General features: G+C 49.4%; 1 protein-coding gene across 1 annotated transcript in view; it reads left to right on the top strand.

The window, feature by feature from the left end:
• Positions 1-3,333: 3,333 nt before the first annotated feature.
• Positions 3,334-24,554, top strand: part of ABR (ABR activator of RhoGEF and GTPase) — a 123,916-nt gene continuing 102,695 nt past the window's right edge. The window contains exon 1 of the mRNA XM_083715052.1: positions 3,334-4,095. Within this exon, the coding sequence (XP_083571178.1) occupies positions 3,516-4,095 (580 nt within the window). The 5' untranslated portion in view covers positions 3,334-3,515. The remainder of the gene's footprint in view (positions 4,096-24,554) is intronic.

Below are 24,554 nucleotides of genomic sequence, written 5' to 3'. Positions count from 1 at the left end.
GCAAGCCTGATCTTCTTCCAGCGAGCGAGGGGGGCTTTTTCAGAAGTCCGAGGATGGAGGGCTGTGAAAGGCGGTGAGGAGCGAGGCTCCCTTGGAAGAACTCGACGGAGGACCCCCGTCTTCTTGTTTCCAGGCTGGTGAACTCGGGAGGCGAGAGCGAGACCCCCAAACCGTGTGGGGTGTCTTCGGCTGCGGATTAAAGAGGCAGCCCTTGTCTCCAACGCTGTCCCGTAAGCGTCTTTGCCGTGGAAGACAGCGATGGCAGGCGATGGAGAAGACCGGAGGTGGCCGGGTCAGGAGCTCAGGTGGAGAAGTAGGGGTGCTGTCCAGCAGGGTGCCACAGCCGGGGGGGGGGGATACACCAGCCAGCCCCCCAACCTCAGTTACTAGAAAACAAACGAGGTTAACCGGGGGTCAGAATTTTGCTTTGGAGATGTCCGGATTTCCTTTGCTGTCATCTGACAGATGTTCTTGTATATGTTTTTTAATTGTTGGGACTTCACTAGGAATGACTTATTTATTTCTTAATTGCCTCTATATCTCCCATGCTCCTCCAGTAAGTTCAAAGGGGTGTACATGGTTCTCCCTGCCTCAAGTCTAATTCCCACAACAACGACCCTGTGAGGTAGGTCAGGCAGTGACTGGTCCAAGGTCACCCCGAGTGGGGGAGTTGAACCCTGGTCTCCTGGGTCCTCCTAGCCCAGCACTCTAACCACTACACCGCACTGTCTGTCAGGCACTGATCAGCCAATTGCTTGGTGGATCAGCATGAGAAGTTGCCATCGGGCTGTTGTTTTTAGTAAAGGCAAAGGTAAAGGGGCCCCTGACCATGAGGTCCAGTCGTGGCTGACTCTGGGGTTGCGGCGCTCATCTCGCTTTACTGGTCGAAGGAGCGGTGTACAGCTTCCGGGTCATGTGGCCAGCAGGACTAAGCCACTTCTGGTGAACCAGAGCAGCGCACAAAAACGCCGTTTACCTTCCCGCCAGAGCGGTACCTATTTATCTACTCGCACTCTGACGTGCTTTCGGACTGCTAGGTTAGGGGGAGCAGGGACTGAGCAACGGGAGCTCCCCCATTGCGGGGATTCGAACCGACGACCTTCTGATCGGCAAGTCCTAGGCTCTGTGGTTTAACCCACAGCGCCATTTAAATCTGGTTAGCAAATTATGCTGGCAGACGGTTTGGGTACGAAAAGCAGCATTCAGAGAGACAAGAAGGATGATTTGCATCACTTGTCCCGCCCCCTTTGGCCTTGGGCCCCGCCCACCCCTGGCAGGTGGCCCTTGTGGAGTTGCTCAGAAGGGAATGCGGCCCCCCACCCCTGGCCCACAGTCCAAATTTGGTCGGGAGGAGGGAGAGGCATTGGGAACAGAGGGTGATTCTGAGCAGGCAAAAAGAAAGGGAGTTCAGGCACATTTTGTTCAGAATAGCTAAGAAGCTCAGTGTCTGGTCTTATTTGTTTGTTTCTTTGTTTATTTCCTTTATACTTCCACCTTTTTCTTCACTCAAGATTCTCCTCCCCCTCCTCACTTAATCCCCACAGCAACCCTGTGAGGTAGGTTAGGTCAGTGTCTGGCTCCTAGATCACCCCGTGAGCTTCCGAGTCAAGCGGGAATTCGAACCCTGGTCTCTCTCGGGCAGTGGCGTAGCGTGGGTTGTCAGCACCCGGGGCAAGGCAAGTAATTCGCGCCCCCTAACCCATGGATTTTAGCACTGATTTTAGCACTGCAAGTGCGAGCGCGCCCCCCCAGATGTTGCGGCCGGCCCCCCCTGCACCCCTCACGCTACGCCACTGCTCTCGGGTCCTAGTCTGACACTCTAACCACTACTCCACACTGCCTCCCAGTTTATATCTCTTGAGTTTGTGCATTTTATGTGACAGTCAGAATGAATAGTAGGTTCTGGGTTCCAATCAGAGTGCTTCCAAACTGTGTGTGTGTTAAGGTTGTAAACAATTGTTCAGATTTTGCAAATGGGACATTGGCAGCAGTTTTTGTTTTCTATTCAGAGCTTTCTGATTACATTTTTTTTTTTTTGCAACAGTGATGTCGCCCAAAAATGTGCATGCTTGAGATGCACCCATCCCACAAAAGAGCACCCTTTTGAAAGCACCCTTCAGCTACTTATTTAGAGCAAAGAAATGGAGATCTTTAGAGAGGTTTATAATAAAAGCAGATGACGCTGAATGTTGGAAGAGTCAGGACAGGCAAAAGAAAGTCCTTCGCAAGGCACAAACTGCGGAACTCATGGCCACATGAGGTAATGATAGCCTTATTATCCCCCATGAATTAGTCTAATCTTTTAAAGACATTCAAGTGAGTGGCTTCTAACCATAATGGCTATATTCTCCCTCCACTGTTGGTTGCTGCAAATCACAAGAGGGGGGAGAGCTTCTGTTGCCATAAAGTCCTGCCTGTGGGCTTCCCATTGTGGCATCTGTTTGGCCCATGTGTGAACAGGGTGCTGGGGGACCAAATGGGCTTCTTTGCCCTGATTTAGCTCTTCATATGGAACCTCCAGATCCAGAGGCAGTCTATCTAGGTTCCCAGGTTCTTCATTTGGCTACTGAGAGAACAGGATGCCGGCCCCTGGTGTCTTCTTGCATCTGTGTGTATCTCACTGCCTCACACTCCACTTGACTGCAGTGGCGATCAGAGGTGGTGGAAGCAGGTAGCCAAAGATGGCACCTGATTGGCCGCTGTGAAAGCCAGAAGCTGGACGAGATGGGCCCCCTTGGGCCTGATACAGCAGCCACCAAGGTCTCTTCGGAAAGCAGGGTTTCCCAAACTTGGGTCTCCAGCAGTTTTTGGACTACAACTCCCATCATCCCTGAACACTGGTCCTGTTAGCTAGGGATGATGGGAGTTGTGGTCCAACAACAGCTGGCGACCCGAGTTTTGAAAACCCTGTAAGGCAGTGGTGGCCAAACTCGGCCCTCCAGCTGTTTTGGGACTACAACTCCCATCATCCCTAGCTAACAGGACCAGTGGTCAGGGAAGATGGGAGTTGTAGTCCCAAAACACCTGGAGGGCCAAGTTTGGCCATCACTGCCTAAGGCAACCAGACACACATTTCTCTAGAAATATGAGGAAACGATTCAGATCCTTTTTTCACGTTTGGATTTTTGTTTTTTTTGGGGGGGGGGTCCAAGCCACTCATACTCTCCAGCAAGCGCGTGCACTGCGCCTTAGGGGTCTTGCGCGTCTTCTTGCACGCAGAAGGAGCGCGCGCACCAGGGCCTGGGACAGCAGTCTGGGCCGGCCTTTGCAGCCCCGCCTGCTGGGCGGATCCCTCCGGGCGGAGGTTGGGGCTGGCCCAGGGCGCCGAGAGCGGAAGAAGCTCCTGAAGCGAGAGGAGGAGGAGGAAACTTTGGGGAAAGTTTGAATTTATTTGTGCTCCGGGGGAGGCGGACGGGCGAAGACCTTCCGCGCAAAGGAGCGGGGGACGGGGCTCTCCATCCTCGCCAAGGGCCCCTCCGCCCCGGGAGGCCCCGATCCGGGCCCGGCGCCCAGTCATGGGGGACCCGGAGGGAGAAGGGGAAGATGCGGCGGCGGAGTTCGAGCACCACTGGCGCCTCGAGTTCCCCGGCGAGGCGGCGCCGGCGCTGCGCCTGCACTCAGTGGCTTCCATGGAGGAGGAGCTGGGCCGGTGCCGGCGGACGCTGCAGCGGCTCCAGCGGGCCCTGGAGGAGGAGAAGTTCAAAGTGGTCTACTTGGAGGCGGCGCTGCAGCGGCGGGGAGGAGAAGGAGGCGGAGGAGAGCCGCCCGCCCCGTTCAGCCCCTGCGCGCCCGGAGCGCACAAGGAGACGCCGAAGGGTCTTTCCAGCCCTGGCGCGCCTAGGGCGCACGACTCGGCGCCGGGGGAGCCCCCGTTGGCCCGGCGCTTGCCTCCGCCGCCGCCCCCTCGCCTCTGGAAACGCCCCCCAATTCGGGAGCTCCCCGACGGCTGCGGCTCCCCCGAGCGCCACCTGCGCCTGGTCCAGGAAAGCGAGTATCCCGGCTGCAGCTGCGACCCCGAAAGAGCGGGAGGAGGAGGAGGAGGAAGCAGCGACTGGAGCTGCACCAGCTCCGACCACGAGGATGCTTCGTCCGTAGGTAGGTCTCCGGGCGAGGAGAAGGGGTCCTGGCACGCCCCACCCCACCCTCAGTCTCTCTCCCATTTTCCAGAAATACACTGGTAGACTGCGCCTGCCCAGGGAGGCTCCACTGAAGTGACTTGGCTTTGTCCCGTTTTATTATAACAATGCCATTCCTGGGATTTGACTGCAGCTTTGGAACTTAACTGCCTTGTGCTGAGCTACATCTTTGGGCGTCTGGCACTCGTGGAAGAAAAGGCTGTCTCTGGCTTCTGGCCAGGATGGCTCTGCTTCTGAATGCCAGTAGCTGGAAACCGCAGGAGGGGAGAGTGTTGCTCTTGTGCTCAGGTCCTGCTTGCCCATTGGGGGCGTCTGGCGCCAGGCGCATTTTGTACCAGGCTATCAAAGTGAGGATGCCCAGGCGGTGGGATGGTGCCTAACAATCTCCATCTGGAAGTTCCTGCCATTGGATCTGGGCTGTTTTCACACACTAAGACCACATCCTGTAGAATTCTCACGCTTACATTCTATCGGAATGAATTTCAGGAACCAAAGTGCTTTTTCTGTGCAGCCTAAGCAGGAGCAGTGAACACTTTATAGTTAATTGTTGTAGTTTGTCTTCACTGACCCCACCCCACTGCCCTGCGCACAGCTGTGAAGAATATTTCTTCGTTATGAATGGTCCATGTCACCATTAAGAAAAAGCGGTAGGAATAAGCCAATATATATGTGGACTGTCCCTGGATCTAGTGACTTCTCTAAGTTCTCTAAATCTAACTCAAGGTTGTCATATAAACTAACCAGATGTTTAACTAAGTATCAGTCACAGTCAGTCCGTCATCTGATATTCCATTTTGGCGACTGTAACTTTGGTTTAAGGAGCCATTTGCCCCTAGCTTATATATCTGAGTTTCTAACACTGCTACCTTAACTTGCTGGAGAATCAACATCCCTTGATAAATAAATAACAACAACAAATTAAGTGCCTCTGCAGGAAATTAATAATACATCCTTCGACAAAGGCTAATGGATGCCCTCTTTAAACTTCTTTATGGTTACATTGTATGGTTTTATGGCTTTATAGTTGCAAACCACTTTCATGTATTTTTTTTATGACAAAGCAGCAGGCAAACAGTTTTTATAAATAAATTATTATTATTATTATTATTATTAATAACAACAACAGTTTTTTGGGCACAAACCTCCCCACAGCCCAGCATCGCAGATCCCCGGCTCAGCCTCAATAATCAGACCTGGAACCGAGCCCATTGCTTAAAGCAAGACTTGGGTTTGTTTTCGTTCTGCCAGCCGCAAAGCCTCTCCAGGGAAGACCGAGGCAGCTCCTCAGAGAGAGCAGGATTGATGCCGCTGTCAAAATAGCTTAATAGGTCCAGGACTTTCAGGAAGAGCATGTTATTGCCGGGTTTTAATTTGGCCCCTAGAGGCAAATCCTCTCTCAGCTACGCACACATTGCTTTGAGGGGGTTACGGGATTCATCCCTGCTGGAAACATCCTGGGGTGTCCAAGCCAGTTTTCAGCACTAACACTCAATATAGAGTTGTCTTTACAGTAATGGAAACCCAAGGTGCCCCTGAGCATGTACAGAGGGCCCTGTCCTCATGTCTGAGTGGCCACACCTTCCCCAAAACATCTGCGGTTACAGGGAGGGTTGGGATTAGAGAGAAATTAAACAGTCTCTTGGTGCAGAAGTAATGAATGTCATGGCCCAAGGCAAGGGGTGCCGGACTCCAAATCCCATCAGGTCACAGCTCAGTGGCAGGACAGCTGCTTGGCATGCAGAAGGTCCCAGGTGCAACCCCCCAAACCCCAAGGCTGCCTGCACACCATACATTTAAAACATGTATCCCGCTTACAAATTCTCCACTGAAGAATCTTGGGAACTGCAGTTTAAAGGTGACAGGAACTGTAGTTCTCTGTAGGGGTGAACTACAGTTCCCAGAATTCTTTGTGTGTGGGGGGGGCGTGTGCTTGAAATGTAAGCAGATCAGATGGCAAGAGGTGGGAAGGGCCTCGGCAGGGGATCTTGAAGACTCGCTGCCGTTCAGAGCAGGCAACACTGGCCTGGGTGGGAAGAGAATCTGACCTGATAGTAAGGGGGGGGGGGAGAAGTGCAGCTCAGCAGAAGACCTTTGCGGGAAGAAGGTCCCATTAACAAGGATCAGGTGGGAGGCGATTCAATTTTCATGCAACTCGGGAGTCATCTGATGAAGCTGAGAGGTCAGAGATTCTTCAAAGTCAAGAGGAAGGACTTTGTCATGCAGCACGGCTACGCTATTTGCTCCCACCAGAGAGAGTGACACATTGCCCAAATCAGCAGCTTTGAAAGCGGGTTAAGGAAAGTCATGGAGGTTAAGGCTGTCGCTGGCCACAAGGCCCAATGGCTCTGTTCTCCATCCTCAGCCAGGGGCCGTAAGTGCCTCTGAATGCCAGTTCTTGGAAACTGAAAGTCAAGAGAGTTCCTGCTGCCTTCAGGTCCTGATTGTGGGATTGTGGGCTCCTTATCTCTCTCGCCCTGACCTAGCCACTGTGATCCACGCGACGGTCACCTCCAGACTGGAATATTGTAACTCGCTCTATGTGGGGCTGCCCTTGAGACTGACCCAGAAACTCCAGCGGGTGCAGAATGCCGCAGCGAGACTCCTTACGGGGTCTTCACTGCGATATCACATTCACCCAGTGCTATACCAGCTGCACTGGCTCCCGGTGGAGTACAGGATCAGGTTTAAGGTGCTGGTTTTAACCTTTAAAGCCCTATACAGCCTAGGACCCTCGTACCTACGGGACCGTCTCTCCTGGTATGTCCCACAGAGAAACTTACGGTCTTCAAATAAAAACATCTTGAAGGTCCCAGGCCACAGAGAAGTTAGGCTGGCCTCAACTAGAGCCAGAGCTTTTTCGGCTGTGGCTCTGATCTGGTGGAACGCTCTGTCACAAGAGACTAGAGCCCTGCGGGACTTGACATCTTTCTGCAGGGCCTGCAAGACAGAGCTGTTCCACCAGGCCTTTGGCCAGGGCACAGCCTAACTCCCTCCCTCAGCAATCTTTGCGGAGCTCTGGCCCAATGGTTGCCAGTGGCTTGATTTGAATTAATTTTATAATGAATGATTTTAGAGTGTTGTGTTGTACTTTTGTACTGTTTTATTGTTGTTAGCTGCCCTGAGCCCGGCATCGGCTGGGGAGGGTGGGATATAAATAAAATTTATTATTAGTAGTATTAGTATTATTATTCTCATGAGAGGCCCAGTGTTAGAAACTCAGGTGTATAAGCTAGGCACCAAGATCCCCAGATGGTAGAGCTGCCAGGCGCCATTCTGGCACCCAGGCATCTTCACTCGGTTGCCAGCGGCCAGCTGACAGGAGCAAAATACGCCTGGTTCATTTTGAAAGTTGGCAATGGCAGGGAGGTGGAATCGCCCCTGGCCGAAACCTTATTTTGTCCACCTGCGTGGGCCACTTTGGATTGGTGGTTAGTCGCCTGAGCTCACAACAGCGTCAGGCGACCCGTTTTCTTTTGCCTGCGCTGTTTCACTTCAGAAGGTCCCCGATTCACACTGGCGTGTCCAGAGAGACTTCCTGCCCGAAACCCCTGCGAGCCGCTGCCAGACAGAGTAGGCAGTCTTGAGCCAAATGGGTCAGGAATGCATTTTCAGCTGGGTTCCTCTCGTGGGGTTGTTGCTTGTTTGTGTGTGTGTGTGTGTGCCTGTGCACACCTGGGACTGTCTAGAGCAGCCGGATCATAGAATCATCAAATTTGGCCCCCATTTTCCAAGGCAGTCCACTGCCAGAGGCTTCTTTCCTTGGGGCTTCACTAGTTTCAGCTTCAACTTTGAAACCACAGGGACTAGCAGCTTAGCTCAACTTTTTCTTTTAAATCGTTTTTATTTGATCTTACAAATATAAATGTATAACAATACCAAATACATATCCGTATACAGAGATTTTTCTGAATCGCCAGACATCCACTCCATGGGTCCTATTATCAACATTTAAAACTGCATATAATCTATATTTTGTATCCATCCATATTATCCATAGCATTTGTTACGTTACAAGTGAAATTAGAATCCGGGTAATGTTTCCATTTGCTTACAGCGGTCTCCTAAATAGATTATAATTTTTTTCCCGTTCTTTCAAAAAGTTTTTCTCTGGTTTTTTGAGTTTTCCAGTCGGCTTTGCCGTTTTTGGCATAGTCCATCAGCTTAGTTTGCCATATCTCTCTGGTTGTTTAATAATAATAATAATAATAATATCTTTATTGTCATTGCCCCCTCTCGGGCAATGTTTAGTCGTGTCCGCGTCTTCGTGACCCCCTGGACCAGAGCATGCCAGGCCCTCCTGTCTTCCACTGCCTCCCACAGTTTGGTCAAACTCATGCTGGTAGCTTCAAGAACACTATCCAGCCATCTCGTCCTCCATCGTCCCCTTCTCCTTGTGCCCTCCATCTTTCCCAGCATCAGGGTCTTTTCCAGGGAGTCTTCTCTTCTCATGCGGTGGCCAAAGTATTGGAGCCTCAGCTTCAGGATCTGTCCTTCCAGTGAGCACTCAGCAGTGGCGTAGCGTGGCGGGTGCAGGGGGGGCCGGCTGCACCGGGCGCAACATCTGGGGGTTAGGGGGCGCAAATCCACAGGTTAGGGGGCGCAAATCCATGGGTTAGGGGGCACAAATTACTTGCCTTGCCCCAGGTGCTGACAATCCACGCTACACCACTGGCACTCAGGGCTGATTTCCTTCAGAATGGAGAGGTTTGATCTTCTTGCAGTCCATGGGACTCTCAAGAGTCTCCTCCAGCACCAGAATTCAAAAGCATCAATTCTTTGGCGACCAGCCTTCTTTGTGGTCCAGCTCTCACTTCCATACATCACTACTTTGAAAACCATAGCTTTAACTATACCAACCTTTGTTGGCAAGGTGATGTCTCTGCTTTTTAAGATGCTGTCTAGGTTAGGGACTCTATTCTTTCAATCTCTGGGCTAGTAGCATCCGTGTGGCTGTTGTCGGATACATAAATGTAGCTCAGCTTTTTTAAAGGAAAGCTGAGATTCTCTCGTGCAGCTTGGCCAGTTCCCTCCCCACTTGTTTTTGTGTGTGTGTGAAAGAGAGGGGAGCATGTTGCCCAACCCACCTAGTTCTTTTCCTAACCAGGAAGTTGCAGCTTTTATATTTTGTATTATCCTGGAGGAACTTGGGTGCATTTGAGCTGATTCTGGCCTTCGTGGGGAGAACTGCCTGTGCCAGCTCTTTCTGAGGCAAGATGCTTGTCCAAAGGTCACGGTCCGCGTTGCCAAATGGATGGTGGTACAGCTGTGTCTTTTGCGAGGGAGGTTTTCCTCCAAGGCTGTTGACCTGTGTCCTATATAGCGATGCTGCCACGTGACACCCTCTTTTTTCTTCCTTTCTTTAATTAGCTAAAAGCCCTCTTGACAGGTTTGCGTCCTGCGGCAGTTCAGAGCCAAGCTCTGCTTAGGTTTCCACTGTGTTTGGCATCCTTTTAGACCAGCCGTCACTAACCTGGCTTCCTCCAGATGCTTTAGACTACAGCTCCCAGCAGAGGCACCAACAGAGAGCCAGTGTTGTTAGAGCGCCGGACTAGAACCTGGGAGACCCGGGTTCAAATCTCCCCCTCTTAGCTATGAAGCTGACTGGGTGTTACCTTGGACCAGTCACTGTCTTCTCTCAGCCTTACCTACCTCGCAGGGTTGTTGTGAGGATTAATGGGAGAGAAGGAGGGAAAGCACATACGTCACCTTGAGCTCCTTTGGAGGAAAAGGTGGGATATAATGGCAATAAATAAAATATTATATGACAGCAACGCCTGGAGGGTCCCCCAGCCCTGATCAAGATGATTGCATTTGCTGACCAGTTCTGAAACTTCATTAGCTGTTTTCAGGTTTCTTTATTTTTAACTTCGTAGTTTTATCAGCTGGTTCTTTACAGCTCTACTGATCTTAAGGTAAAGCTTTGAGAGCCAAAGAGAGTGTTTCTTTCATCATTTTGCCATTACAGAGCAGAAATGGGCAAACTCTTTCAATTTCTTGGTGCAGAAGTCAATTTTGCAGGTGCCTCCAAGAGTTTACCTGCAGCTATAGGACTGCAGCTTCAGCCTTCTGAGAAACTTGGTTTTAATTTTGGTTTTGGAAGAAAGTCAAGTTTCTAGTCCCTAGTGCTGTGGGGGGGAGGTAATTGAATGCATGTTCTGGGGAATGCCCAGTGGAACCTTAAAAGGCTGGGACTCTTGAAAAGCAATATTCAACAAATTTGACAGTTGGGTGCTTCATATAATGTGTCACTTCCAGTGTGGCTGCTTGATGACAGCATTATATTTTATGTATATAGGAAGATATAATGTATTTATAAAGTTAGGCTGCAAAAATATAATACAGTCTGCAGTTTGACTCTTTTATACAGATAAGTGTGTGTGTGTGTGTAATTTTGCATATAATTACTCAGGCTTCCTTTAAAAAATGAAAAAACTGACAGTGCACAAGCAGACATCAGCAGGTACTCAATGCAAGAGGAGAGCCAATGGAGAGTGAATGGTCCAATGGAGAGCGAAGCTTGATTGGGTCAGAACCCCAAAGTCCTGTGTGTAGATCTGCATCAAACGGGATTCCTCCTCCATGTGCAGCTGCGTAACGTTTGAAGGCCTTAACCACTTGAGACCAGATTACCTGAGAGGCCACTGTCTCCATGCTTACCTGCCCAAATTTTAAGATGGAGTGAGGAGGTCTTGGCGCATGTATACCAGCTGAATGAAGTAGATCAGAGGGTTACTGCAGACAGGGCCTTGTTGGTGGTGCCTCTTCTGGCAATGGAAAACCTCCCCAAGGAAACCCGCTTGGCCCCTTCTATTTCTTGCAGGTTCTTGAGATCTGGTGGTGTTTTGTTGTTGTTGTTTTTTTAAAAAAACCACTGATTGTGTGAACATTTTTTTTAAAAAGGCTGCAATTGTTTTTACAACACTGTTGTGATTTACCCGCTATTAACCTTGTGGATTATCGTTTTCCCTCTGAGTGCAGATGCGTCGCTCTCTTGCAAGAAAGGGCTGTGTCGCGCCTTTAAAAGACTAACCTCTCTTATTACGGCATAAGCTTATGCAGACTGCATCTGGCGAATGGGTCTGTATCCACCAGGGAACTCTACTTCTGAGCAGCCAATATCAATACCATAAAGAATAATATTAATTTATGTACATGGCAGGGGTGAGCAACGTTTTCCTCTAGGCCACACCCTGTCTCTTAAGACCTTGCCTGAGGACTGGCCCTCTGAAGGTTCCCCAGGTGGGGAATGTGGCCCCTGGGCTGCAAACAGTTTTCCCCATCCCATACATATATATAATGTAGAGAGATAATTGATCAATCCACACGCTTGAGTTGATTGTTCAGTAGATTAATCAACACACACTCGAGTTGATTAATCTGCAAGGCTCTGAGAGTCAAGGCTGCTGGCTTGGCTGTGGGGAAATGAGCAAAACATCCTTTCAGCTGGCCAAGGATTTCAGCTGGGGCTTTAGTCGCTCTGCAGACATGCGTTCGTGAGAGAGAGAGAGGGCTGTAGGTGGATCAGATGGCAAGTTGTTATCTCCCCGGCTGCAGAAGGTCGGCAAGGAAACGGGTGATCTGATCGTGCTGGCGATCTTTTGCCTTGCCAGTAAAGCCACAGTTGACAATTTCCTGAGCTGGTACTGCTCTCTATTCCCTGCCCCCCCCCCCAATCATCTGCTTTAATTGGCTTGTGATTTCTTTATTTTTAGTGTGCGAACCCAAAATTGAGAAAAGGCCTGCTAGACCACAGATGGGGGCAGGAAGTGTCAGAGATCTGATGTCTTTGCCCTCTGCTTGCAGACTTTGCAGAGGCATCTGGCTGTCCTCTGTTGGAAACAGGATACTGGGCCGGGTGGGTTTTTAGCTCCATGCAGGGAAAGACGAGGGCAGGTTCTGCGCCGGTACTTCCGTTTCACCACTTGGGGGCGCATGGAGAGGCTTTTACCTGGAAGGGATGCAAGAGCAGCTGAAAGATGCTCAAGATCCTGACCTTCCCAGAGATCTGCTTGCCTCCTTGACCACCCAGCCTGCTGGCTATCCCTGTAATGCTCAGCGGCTTTCTCCCAGTTGAAAAGAGCATCCTTGGAGTGTGTCCTGGTTGCTTTTTCTTCAAAACCAGAGGGACATTGTTAACGGAGAAATCTGAGGGCTCCCTTGGACAAAAAACAAGGACACCAGCCAGGAATACCAGAGCAAAACAGCAGCCAGTCGGCTTGGTCTTTGTTGAAGACTGTCGCGACAGGACTCCCACCTGCCACAAGGTGGAAGCCCCAAACAAAAGAGAACCCCAACTTTTATTAGCTGCTAATCCCCATGTTACACCCCCCCAAACGACATCACTAATACATCACAGTTACATCATGAAAGGGGAGGTCTGGTGGCAGTAATCTGAGCATCCTGGACCCTGCCCCATGGTTATCCTTGCCCTCCACCAAACACCCATCAAGTGTAACAAAATAGATATTTACATTTCCCTGTTTCCCAGCCAAGTTAAGCACACCCTTTTGTCTTCATCTGGGTTTGTTATTTCTGGAATGGCTACCTGTCTGGCACTCAGGAATCAGGATGCCAGGAATTATCACTCAGGCAGAGGGACTGCTGAGTAGCTGAGCTCACGTCTATATGAATTTCTGAAGTTTTCCCTGTGAGTCAGTACACAGATGCATCTATCAGTGAATTCTTACATTTGGTATCACTGCAGCAAAGGCCCTTTGAATAGATAGGAAGAAACTGTGATGAAGTGTTTTGTGGGGACAAGTCACAAAAGTGATTGTGCTGATTTTGGTAGTGGGCTGCATGTGCATGATATCTGCTGGAGGGGCAAACCCCCCCCCAACCTATACATAAATTCCTGCAACAACATAAAGCCTTGATAGCTTAATGCAGGCGAGCTAAACTGCGCCCCCTTTTTGATGCAGTTGGACTACAGCTCCCATCATCCCTGAGCACTGGCCACACCAGCAGGGGCTGATGGGAACTGGAGTCCAACAAACCCAGGAGCACTAGAACCGGTGGGTAACCAGTCAAGCTGATTCAGGGCAGATTAAAGAAAAGTCCTTTTTTTCCACACAGCACCTAGTTGACCTGTGGAACTCCCTGCCACAGGGGACCAATGGCCACCAACTTGGGTGCCTTTAAAAGAGGATTTGACAAATCCATGGAGGAGGGAAAGGGCTATTGATGGCTACTAGCCAGGATTCTTTCTCCACGGTTGGGGGCAGCCATGCTTCTGAACAGCAGTTGATGGAAGCCGCAGGAGGGGACAGAGTTCTTTTGCTTGGGTCCTGCTTCCAGGTTTCCCACAGGAATCTGGTTGGCCATTGTGAGTAGAGGGTGCTGGACTAGATGGGCCATTGGCCTGATCCTGCAACACTCTAAACAGCTGGGGGGGGGCACAGGTTTCACCAGCAGCCCATTTTGTTGTGGGTTCAAGACTGGGCCAAAGCGACTTGAAATGCAACTTTGCTAGCATTAGAATTAAATCATTAAAATCAAGCGACCTAAGGGCTAGAATTCTGAGCAAGGGAGAGGGACACTTTCCAGCTTGAGAGTCACATTGCTTTGTGGGGTGGGGCGTGCCAGTAGTGGGCGGGGCCAGTGGCAAAAGTGGGTGGGGCATTGCATGTAAATATAGTACCTCAAGGACCGCCTCTCTCCATATGAAGCTACCCAGACCCTGAGATCATCACCTGAGGCCCTTTGTGTGCCCCTTCCACTAGAAGTCCGGAGGGTGGCAACACGAGAACGGGGCCTTTTCTGCAGTGGCTCCTCGTTTGTGGAATGCATTTCCCCAGGAAGGTTCGCCTGGTGCCTTCATTATACACCTTCAGGTGCCAGGCGACTGGTTCCTCTTCTGCATGGCCTTTGGCTGATTGACATCCTATACCCTTTTATATGTGTCTTGGAATGGGGGATTATTGGTTTGTTTAGTTTATTATTTTTATTATGCATTTTGTGCTTTTAATTCTGTATTTTTACTTTGTATACCACCCTGAGATCTACGGATGAAGGGCAAAGTATACAAATTTAATAAATAATATTTTCCACCTTGGCTTCTGCGCACAGAAGGCGGTTGGAGGATGGATGGCAGCTAACAGATTGAGGTTGAATCCTGACAAGACAGGAGTACTGTTTTGGTGGGCAGGTGTGGAGGTGGGCAGGTGTGGAGGACTCCCTGGTCCTGAATGGGCAACTGTGCCCCTGAAGGACCAGGTGCGCAGCCTGGGAGTCATTTTGGACTCACAGCTGTCCATGGAGGCACAGGTTAATTCTGTATCCAGGGCAGCTGTCTACCAGCTCCATCTGGTACGCAGGATGAGACCCTATCTGCCCACAGACTGTCTCGCCAGAGTGGTGCATACTCTAGTTATCTCTCGCTTGGACTACTGCAATGCGCTCTACATGGAGCTACCTTTGAAGGTGACCCAGAAACTACAACTACCGGTAATCCAGAATGCAGCAGTTAGACTGGTGATTGGGAGCGGCCACCGAGACCATATAACACCGGTCTTGAAAGACCTCCACTGGCTCCCAGTATGTTTCCGAGCACAATTCAAAGTGTTGGTGCTGATCTTGAAAGCCCCAAACGGCCTCAGTCCTGTATACCTGAAGGAGCATCTCCACCCCCATCATTCTACCCGGACAGTGAGATCCAGCGCTGAGGGCCTTCTGGCGGTTCCCTCACTGCAAGATGTTGAGGTTACAGGGAACCAGGCAGAGGGCCTTCTTGGTAGTGGCGCCCGCCCTGTGGAACACCCTCCCATCAGATGTCAAGGAAATAAGCAACTATCTGACATTTAGAGGACATCTGAAGGCAGCCCTGTTTAGGGAAGCTTTTAATGTTTAATAGGTTATTGTATTTTAATACTCGGTTGGAAACACAGCCAGATGGGCGGGGTATAAATAAATAAATAAATAAATAAATAAATAAATAAATAAAATTAGCCCCATCGGACATTCGGGTTCCAAAAATAGTTTGCAAACCGGAACAGTCACTTCCAGGCTTGTGGCGTTTGGGAGCCAAAACGTACGAGAACTAAGCTGTTTGAAAACCAAGGTACGGCTGTGTTTATTGTTACTGAATCAGGGCTGGTGAGGGGTGTGTCCAGGGACCAGCTCAAGAGAGCAGGATCCGCATTCAGCCCCTGGTCCTAAGCTTCTCCCCTGACCTGATTCAAAGGCTTGCTCTCCACCCCTCCTTGGTTTGCCTCTCCTGCCAAAGCAAACAGCCCTTGTTTATTGGGTGCGCTTGGGCTGTTGACTCAGGCAAGGAGGAGGATGTCCTCTGGCCGGGAAGCCAAGCTGGGCTGCTTGCCTCTAGGGCAACACGGCAACTGCTACGCCCTGCGGGAGTGACATGCCTACCTGTGTGTTCTTCTCAAGCTTGAGCCAGGAGTGGCAGGGAGGCAGAGCCCTTGGGGAAGGGCTGTAGCGTAGCGGTACAGCCCTCGCTTTTCATGCAGAAGGACCCGGCAGCATCTCCAGGTCCTGGAGAGCTGCTGCCAGTCAGTGTAGGCAAAATAATAATAATAATAATAATAATAATAATAATAATAATATTTTATACCCCGCCCATCTGGCTGGGTTTCTCCAGCCACTCTGGGCGGCTTCCAACAGAATATTAAAATACAGTAGACTATTAAACATTAAAAGCTTCCCCTAAAGAGGGCTGCCTTCAGATGCCTTCTAAAAGTCTGGTAGTTGTTGTTCTCTTTGACATCTGGTGGGAGGGAGTTCCACAGGGTGGGTGCCACTACCGAGAAGGCCCTCTGCCTAGTTCCCTGTAACTTGGCTTCTCGCAGTGAGGGAACCACCAAAAGGCCCTCAGCGCTGGATCTCAGTATCCGGGCAGAACGATGGGGGTGGAGACGCTCCCTCAGGTATACTGGACTGAGGCCGTTTAGGGCTTTAAAGGTCAGCACCAACACTTTGAATTGTGCCCGGAAACATGCTCGGAAGCGATACTGAACTAGATGAACGCTTGCTATTTCAACCCCAAATTCAGAACCTTGAGGACTGGAAACTTGGTTTGTTTTTAGGGGAAGGGCAGTGGCTCAGTGGTAGAGCACCTAGGTTCAATCTCCAGCATCTCTAGGTACGACTGGGGAGGACACCCTGCCTGAAATCCTGGAGAGCTGCGGCTGCCAGTCAGTGCGGACAGTATTAAACTAGATGGATCAGTGGTCTGACTCCCTATGTCGTATGCCAGTTGCTTTCTGTATTGGCCCCAAAGGATAGCAGATAAAAGATTTCCATCAGGGATGCTGCTGCTGTGAATTTTCTGCCTCTAGAGCGGGTTGGACTAGATGTCCTCTGAGGTTCTGTTCCCGGGGGTTGCCTCCTGATTGGAGCAACTTGTGCAGAGCTGCGGCAGGCCGCCTCTTCTCTGAGGTCCTCATCCCAGCATGGGGAACGGTCAGAGTGACAATGGACAAATTATCCCGCCCCAGCAGAGATGGATTGGCAGCAGACCAGAGCAGGCACTCTCGCAGAGTTGCAGCAGGTGAGCTCCTGTCTGGGTGCAGCATTTAGGGCTCTGCCTTAAGTTACTTTTTTTTTAGGTGCGTGATTTTGAACATGGTGCTTTAGAGGTGATTAGGAACGGTCTGGTTCCCTTTGACCTCTTGCTAAAGCAACTTCCTGATGTGTGTGTGTATGTGTGTGTGCGTGTGTGTGTGTGTGTGTGTGTGTGCGTGCGTGCGTGCATTTGTGCCCCCCCTCCCCCGTTTTAGTGTGTCATCCCTCAAGGGGCTTCTGAGGACCGGGATCTGTAGGGTTTCTGGGGGTCAGTTTGGATCACAAGGGACACCCCCACAGAAGCACTCCCTAACCTGCTGCCCTCCAGATGATAATTATTCCCATTTATTAAATTGTTATTGTCGCCCTTCATCTGAAGATCGCAGCGCAGTTCACAACGTAAGAATACAAAATGAGAGCTCAAAACACTTAATGAAACAATAACCCCCTTTCATCAAACACATTTAAAAGGCCATAGATTGTTTAATTAGCCAAAGACCTGGGAGAAGAGGAATGCTTTTGCCTGGCACCTAAAGATATGGAGTGAAGGCGCCAGGGGAGCCTCTCTGGGGAGGGCGTTCCACAAGCAGGGAGCCACTACAGAAAGGGCCCCGTTCTTGTGTTGCTGCCCTCTGGACCTCTCACGGAGGAGGCGCACAAAGAAGGGCCTCAGATGATGATCTCAGGGTCTGGGGCTGTTCAAAAGGAGAGAGGCGGTCCTTGAGGGATTGCAAGTCCTGAGCCATTTAAAGCTTTACAGGTCAAAACCAGCACTTTGAATTGGGCCCAGGAACCAATTGGCAGTCAGTGCTGTTGGGCTTTTGTTGTTGTTGTTTAGTCATTTAGTCGTCTCCGATTCTTGGTGACCCCCTGGACCAGAGCACGCCAGGCACTCCTGTCTTCCACTGCCTCCCGCAGTTTGGTCAAACTTATGCTGGTAGCTTCGAGAACACTGTCCCACCATCTCATCCTCTGTCGTCCCCTTCTCCTTCTGCCCTCCATCTTTCCCAACATCAGGGTCTTTTCCAGGGAGTCTTCTCTTCTCATGAGGTGGCCAAAGTCTTGGAGCCTCAGCTTCAGGATCTGTCCTTCCAGTGAGCACTCAGGGCTGATTTCCTTCAGAATGGAGAGGTTTGATCTTCTTGCAGTCCATGGGCTCAGAAACCAATTGGCAGCCAGTGCCGTTGGGCTAGGATTGGCATTATATTCTCAAACCTTCTAGCCCTGGTGACGCTTCTGAACTGTCTTCAGAGGCAGCCCTATGTATAACGCATTGCACAAATCCAGCCTAGAGGTTACCAGAGCATAGACGGCAGAAGGAAGATTTCGTGGGACTCCTAGAGGGCAGCTGGCTGGGGAAGTCTGATGCTACTGAAGAACTCTCGCCTAAAAACTTCGGGTGACTCATTGGTGATGCTCCTGTGTGCAGCATCTCCTCTCTGAGGCCGAGGGGACAGCTTGCAAGGCTTTCAGAGCTGCCAGTGCTTCTCTCAGGAAACGGTGGTCTCTGCACCTGCCTCTGAGCATCGTCCCTGCGGTTTTGCTGCCTCGCCCCCCTCAAAAGGAAGCGAAAGCCTTTTGCCGATGGTAAAAGCAGAAACGAGCTCTTGGAGGGCCGGGAAGGATGCTGTCTCATTTATCAAAATGACGATTATTATCTATTGCTTTTTTCAGATAAAAAGAAAAAAAAGCAACTTGCAAGAAACGTCTATAAAAAGCAGTGTAAAACACACCATAAGAACATAAGAAGCGCCTGCCGGATCAGGCCGGTTTCCCACCTGTTCCAGCCTCCTGTCTCCACAGTGGCCAAATAATAATAATAATAATAATAATAATAATTTATTTGTACCCTGCCCATCTGGCTGGGTTTCCCCAGCCACTCTGGGCGGCTTCCAACAAAGATTAAAAATACATTAAAATGTCACACATTAAAAACTTCCCTGAACAGGGCTGCCTTCAGTCCCTAAGAACCTAGGCACCTAGATAGACTGTCTCTGGGCATGGAGGTTCCATCAGAGGAGCTCTGTAGCTGGATCAGGCCAGTGGCCCATCTAGGCCAGCATCCTGTTCTCACAGAGGCACCGAAGGAAAGCCCACAAGCAGGATCCAAGCAGCCCTCTCCCCTCCTGAGGTTTCCAGGAATTGGGATTCATTCTGTTATGTATAATTGTGTTTTTATCTTGCAAACCGCCCTGTGATCTTCAGCCGCTCTCCCCTCCTGCTAGTCGCCTTTGATAGCCCTCTTTTCCATGAAGTTGCCCATTTAAGTTTGTTTCACCAGTGTCTCCCATGGGAGCAAGAAATATCAAAAAACAGATCTGACAGCCCCAGCCCATCCGAAACTCCCAAGAGGGTGCGAAGGAGGGCCAGTGAAGGGCGTGGCCTGGGGATGGAGGGAGTCCCAGGGGCCAGACAGAGGGGCCAGACAGAGGGGCCTTAAGGGCCGCACTTGGCCCTGGGCCCAAGGCAGCTCAGAGACCTGCAAAACTCTCGCGTCAAGTTTCAAGTTGTTGGTTTTTTAAAAAGTGTTATTTAGTGCATGCAAAAGTTCCTGGGCACACATTTTTTGTGTGTTTGGCCTAGGAGCCAAAGGTAGAAACTGGAAAAAAGAGAACAGCAACCTTAAAAAATAATGATAGTTTTAAAAACAGGGTTTAAATGCATGGTGGGGATACGCTTGGGCGGGTTCTTTGTAGCCTGGACTTTCAGAGAAATCTAGCCCCCACTGTTTTTGGAAAGCACAGACTCCCTTTTGGTGGCAATGTGACAGGCAGCCATTCAACTGGTGAAGGGCTCCCTTTTTCTCCCTGGACCCATCTAAAAACTACTGCATGGATCCCTTTGGGCCACAAGGTGGCGGCCTGGAGCTGGTTAAGGGCAGAGATGTCAGAGAGCTTCTCAAAAGTAACAATATATAATTTTACCGGACTGGACCTGTCCTTGGTGGTTTCCATTTCTGCGTTCTCGTTCCCCCACCAGTAATTGCCTGGGCTTTGGGGACCTTGTGGTAAAGAAGGGAAGGAGAGGATGGACTGTGTGTGTGTGTGTGTGTGTGCGTGCGCGCACACATTTTCTCAGTTCTTATTTTATTAGAGGTTTGCCTTCCATCGATTAGCTGTCTCTCCCCCTCTGCCTTTGCCGCAGCAATAAGAGTTTTGTGTTGGCCCTAGAACTGACCTCTGAAAGCCAGAAGGCACAGCTGAAGCGGGAAGCCTCCTGAGCATGCACAGAGGGTGTTTTAGCAGAGAGAGCCAGGGTTAGAAATCTCCACCTGGCTGGCCCCTCCAGCCTTCTTAAGCAGGTAAACTGAAGAACTTATTCTTGCTTTGTACCCCAGGAGTACGTGGTTCATCCCCTTCCACAGTTAATCCTTACAATGCCCTGCAAGGTAGGTGAAGAGGCTGCGACTGACCCCAGGCTCACCCAGTGAGCTTTGTGACTGAACGGGGATTCGAACCCTGATCTCCCAGGTGCTAGTGCAAAACTCTAACCACTACACCACACTGGCTTCCTGTTGTACTTCTCCTATAGGGCAGCTGTATAAATTAAGTAGGTAAATAAATACAGTGGTACCTTGGTTCTCAAACTTAATCCTTTCCAGAAGGAAACCAAAGCGTTCTAAAACCAAGGCGCATTTTCCCATAGAAAGTCATGCAAAATGGATTAATCCGTTTCAGACTTTTAAAAACAACCCCTAAAACAGCAATTTAGTGTGAATTTTACCATATTAACGAGACCATTGATCCATAAAACGAAAGCATTAAACAGTGTACTGCAGTCACACAATCAATCAATCAATCAATCAATGGCTGAACTGGGTTCCACAAAAACAAAACAAAAAGAGCCAACAAAACAAAACAAAAATAACAAAAACAGACAGAGCTCAGCATAAAACTCAAAATGGAAGTGTGGCATTCACATCAGTAGCGTAAAACTCAAAACAGAGTATGTTTGGCTTCCGAAAAAAAGTTCGCAAACCAGAACACTTACTTCTGGGTTTGCAGTGTTTGGGTTCCAAGTTGTTTGAGTACCAAGTGTTTGAGAACCAAGGTACCACTGTATGGGGAAAGCAACTTGTCACTTAGATGAAACCTGGGACCTTCTGCATACAAAACAGGGTTCGCACCCCTGAGCTGTGGCTCCTCCCCTAAAACTAAAGCCAAGATTCCAGTCCTCATGGTTCTGAATCAATGGCTGAACAGGAAATACCGTTGCTCCTTCTGGCTCAGTACTAGCAGCACTGACTGGCAGCATCCCTCCAGGGTTTCAGGAGGAGCCTTTCCCAGCCCCGCTTGGCATGCAAAGCTGCCACGGCTTTTCGCTCCCATCCTTTTGCACTGACGTGAGTGGGCAAAGGAAGAAATCCACCTTCTATCTGGAGTCAAGCCAGAGCCCATCTTGTCTGATGCTGCTTTCCCCACAGAGATAAAATTGGGTTCCTGCTGCTGACGTAGGACGGGGCTGTAGCTTGGTGGTCAGTCACATCCTTTGCCAGCAGAAGAGCCTCCATCCAGATCCCAGGCTGGCTCACTAGATCTGAAAAGTCCATAAAAGCAATTTGAAGCAACACAGCAAAACAACCTTCGCCAAGCTGACGCCCCCCAGAAGATGTTTTGAACTACAACTCCCAAAGCATCTGGAGGGTATCAGTTTGGCAGAATCTACAGGAACATAATTGCAGGCCGGCATTTTTGCGTTTAACTTCACGATGACCCGGCTGCTCTCCTTAAAGTGTGGATGAATTTTATTTCTTTTCTTTTATCAAACATATATACCGCTTAATTGTAAATAAAGAAAAACCCCAAACCCAGCAACCTCAAAGCAGTTTGTGAAAAGAATAAAACAATGAAATTATTAGTTTAGAAAAGCAGTTAAAAGCAACCATTAAGCCTATGGGGGCTTGTAGAATGTAGATGTGCTTTTTAATCTGTTTTTGGTTTATTCCTCTTTTTAAAGTTCCAAGGTGATCTTGCATGTAAACTGGTCCTAGGCTATTAAGAGCCTTATATTCCAATGGGAACACTTTGAATGTGGACTAGTCCAGGTATCTGAGAAGAGCTGTGAGATGCTGACAGGTCTCACTCTATTATTATTATTTTATTTACTAATTTCTTCAATTCATTAGTCTCTTGACCCCTGAGGAGCCTCCAAGCATCTTCCAAAAATGCGGAAATTGGGGAAATAAACTTATGTACCCCATCTCAGTCAATAGAGCCTGAGACTCTTCATCGCAGGGTTTTGGGTTCGAGCAGCACTTTGGCAAAAGGTCCTGCATTTCGGCGGGTTGGACTAGATGACCCCCAAGGTCCCTTCCAATTCTATGATTGAGCTTACTGGATTATATTGGGCCAGTTGCCTGCTGTCTCCTCCCTCTCAACTCAGCCTTCCTTGCAGGGTTGTTGTGAGGATAAGTGGTGTTTTTTTGGGGGGGGACACACATCCCTGCCTGCCATCTTGATTGCAGTCAACTGATGGGCATGTAAGAATTAACCCCCCCCCAAAAAAAAGAATGCGGATGAATGTGTGAATCTGCCTTTATTTCTGTCGTCTCTTGAGGATGAGGGTGGCATTTGTTTTGTGTTTGTACACAGGCAACCACCACCACCATCATCACCACTTTTAATTTGTATACTGTACCGCCTTTTCTATCTTACAATACTCAAGCTGAAGAAACAAAGAATGTACAGCTGATAACAATCTACAGTGGTACCTCGGGTTAAGTACTTAATTCGTTCCGGAGGTCCGTTCTTAACCTGAAACTGTTCTTAACCTGAAGCACCACTTTAGCTAATGGGGCCTCCTGCTGCTGCGGCGCCACCGGAGCACGATATCTGTTCTCATCCTGAAGCAAAGTTCTTAACCTGAAGCACTATTTCTGGGTTAGCGGCGTCTGTAACCTGAAGCGTCTGTAACCCGAAGCGTCTGTAACCCAAGGTACCACTGTAATGCAGTACAAAAATGTGACAGTAAAACAGCTTTAAAATAAGCAATCTACATTCAACTATCATTAGAAACCCACTCTTAACAATTACAATAAATAATTTCGAAACTCCAGTCAATAAAACAACGGCAAGCCACAGCGCATAAAATAATACAATACAAACTGAGAAGCAGAGACTGGAAGGTTGGGCAAGGCAGGTGGAAGAAGAGAGAGCAAAGATACTGTCCTGATCCGTCTCCTTTGTGCAGGCATCTTTGGGGGCTAATTATGGCACGTTCTCCCCCCCCCCGCCTTTTCCCACCTTCTGCTGGTGATTCATTGCCACCCCTCCCTCGTGACTCACTTGGAGGGTGTTGAGAGGCACTGCCAGTCCGTGAGTGAAGTGGCAGAGGAGAAGGGGCGGGGGAGAGAGATCACTCTTGGGAGACATAGAGTCAGGCAGCCGGCAGTTTTCATAGAATTGTAGAATCGGAAGGGACCCCCCATGGTCATCTAGTCCAACCCCCCGCAATGCAAGAATCTCAACTCAAGCATCCAGGGCAATCCAACCTCTGCTTAAAAACCTCCAAGGAGAGAGAGTCCACAACCTCCCAAGGGAGTCCGTTCCGCTGTCAAACAGCTCTCACTGTCAGAAAGTTCTTCCTGATGTTCAGTCGGAATCTCCTCTCTTGTCACTCGAAGCCATGGGTTCGAGTCCCGCCCTCCAGGAGAAAAGAAGCTTGGTGGATCCAAATCTTTTGCCGTTCTCCCTTATCTCCTGGTTTCAGATCCGCATTTTTGGATGCCCCCCCCCCCCAAGGATCAGGGTGCCGTTGGCTAGATCTATTCCAATAATAATAATTCCTTTTTTATGATAATTTTCTAAATTTCTGATTTCTGATTTCTGAATTTCTGATTTTCTAAAATCCTAATGTTTTGCCATTCTCAATTGTTTGGCATGAAATATTTTGATGAATACTAATACTAATAATATAATAATAATTTATAGATCTATGTTATTTATTATTACTTATATATTGCAATTACTGTATTTTCTGCTCTATAAGACTCACTTTTTCCCTCCTAAAAAGTAAGAGGAAATGTGTGTGCGTCTTATGAAGCAAATGCAGGCTGCGCAGCTATCCCAGAAGCCAGGAGGGAGTTCTGCTTTCGCTGCACAGCGATCCCTCTTGCTGTTCTGGCTTCTGAGATTCAGAATATTTTTTTTCTTGTTTTCCTCCTCCAAAACGTCTTGTGGTCTGGTGCGTCTTATAGAGCGAAAAATACGGTACATCCTTGTTTTCCTCGAAGGAGCGCAAGGTGGCGTTCGGTCTCCCTCCTCCCCATTTGGTCCTCTCAACAAGCCTGTGAGGTCGGTTAGGTTGAGAAGGATAGGGACTGACCTGAGGCCGCATCCAGCGAGCTTCACGGCTAAGCAGGGATTTGAACCTTCGTCTTCTGGGTCCTAGTCCAGGACTCTAACCACTACACCACACTGACTCCGGTTCTCTCCCCAAGCCTTGCAACCCAAAGCTGCTCTGTCAAGGTGTGCTGGTTTTGATCACTTGCTCTAGTATAATAATATCCTCTAAATCTGACTTTGCCATTTCAAGGGGACAATACTGTGTGTGTGTGTGTGTGTGTGTGTGTGTGTGTGTGATTTTTAATCTTTGTTTTAATGTATTTTTAATCTTTGTTGGAAGCCTCCCAGAGTGGCTGGGGAAACCCAGCCAGATGGGCGGGGTACAAATAATAAATTATTATTATTTTATTTTATTTTGAAAAGGGAGTCAGTGTTCCAGGACTGTTGGGGTTCCTGCCTGCCTGCCCGCCTCCTTTTTATCTTCGGATAAGCATTTGTGTGGGCTTCTAGGAAAAACTCCTTGGCCGGTGGGCAGCCCATGATACTGATGGTTGAAATCCCCAGGAACAGGGGGTCGCCAACCAGGTGCCCACGGGCGCTGTGGCGCCCATGAGGG

The sequence above is a fragment of the Podarcis gaigeae genome (genome assembly GCF_964106915.1).
Source record: "Podarcis gaigeae genome assembly, chromosome: 15".
Taxonomy (NCBI): domain Eukaryota; kingdom Metazoa; phylum Chordata; class Lepidosauria; order Squamata; family Lacertidae; genus Podarcis; species Podarcis gaigeae.
This window is presented reverse-complemented; position numbering and strand designations above follow the sequence as displayed.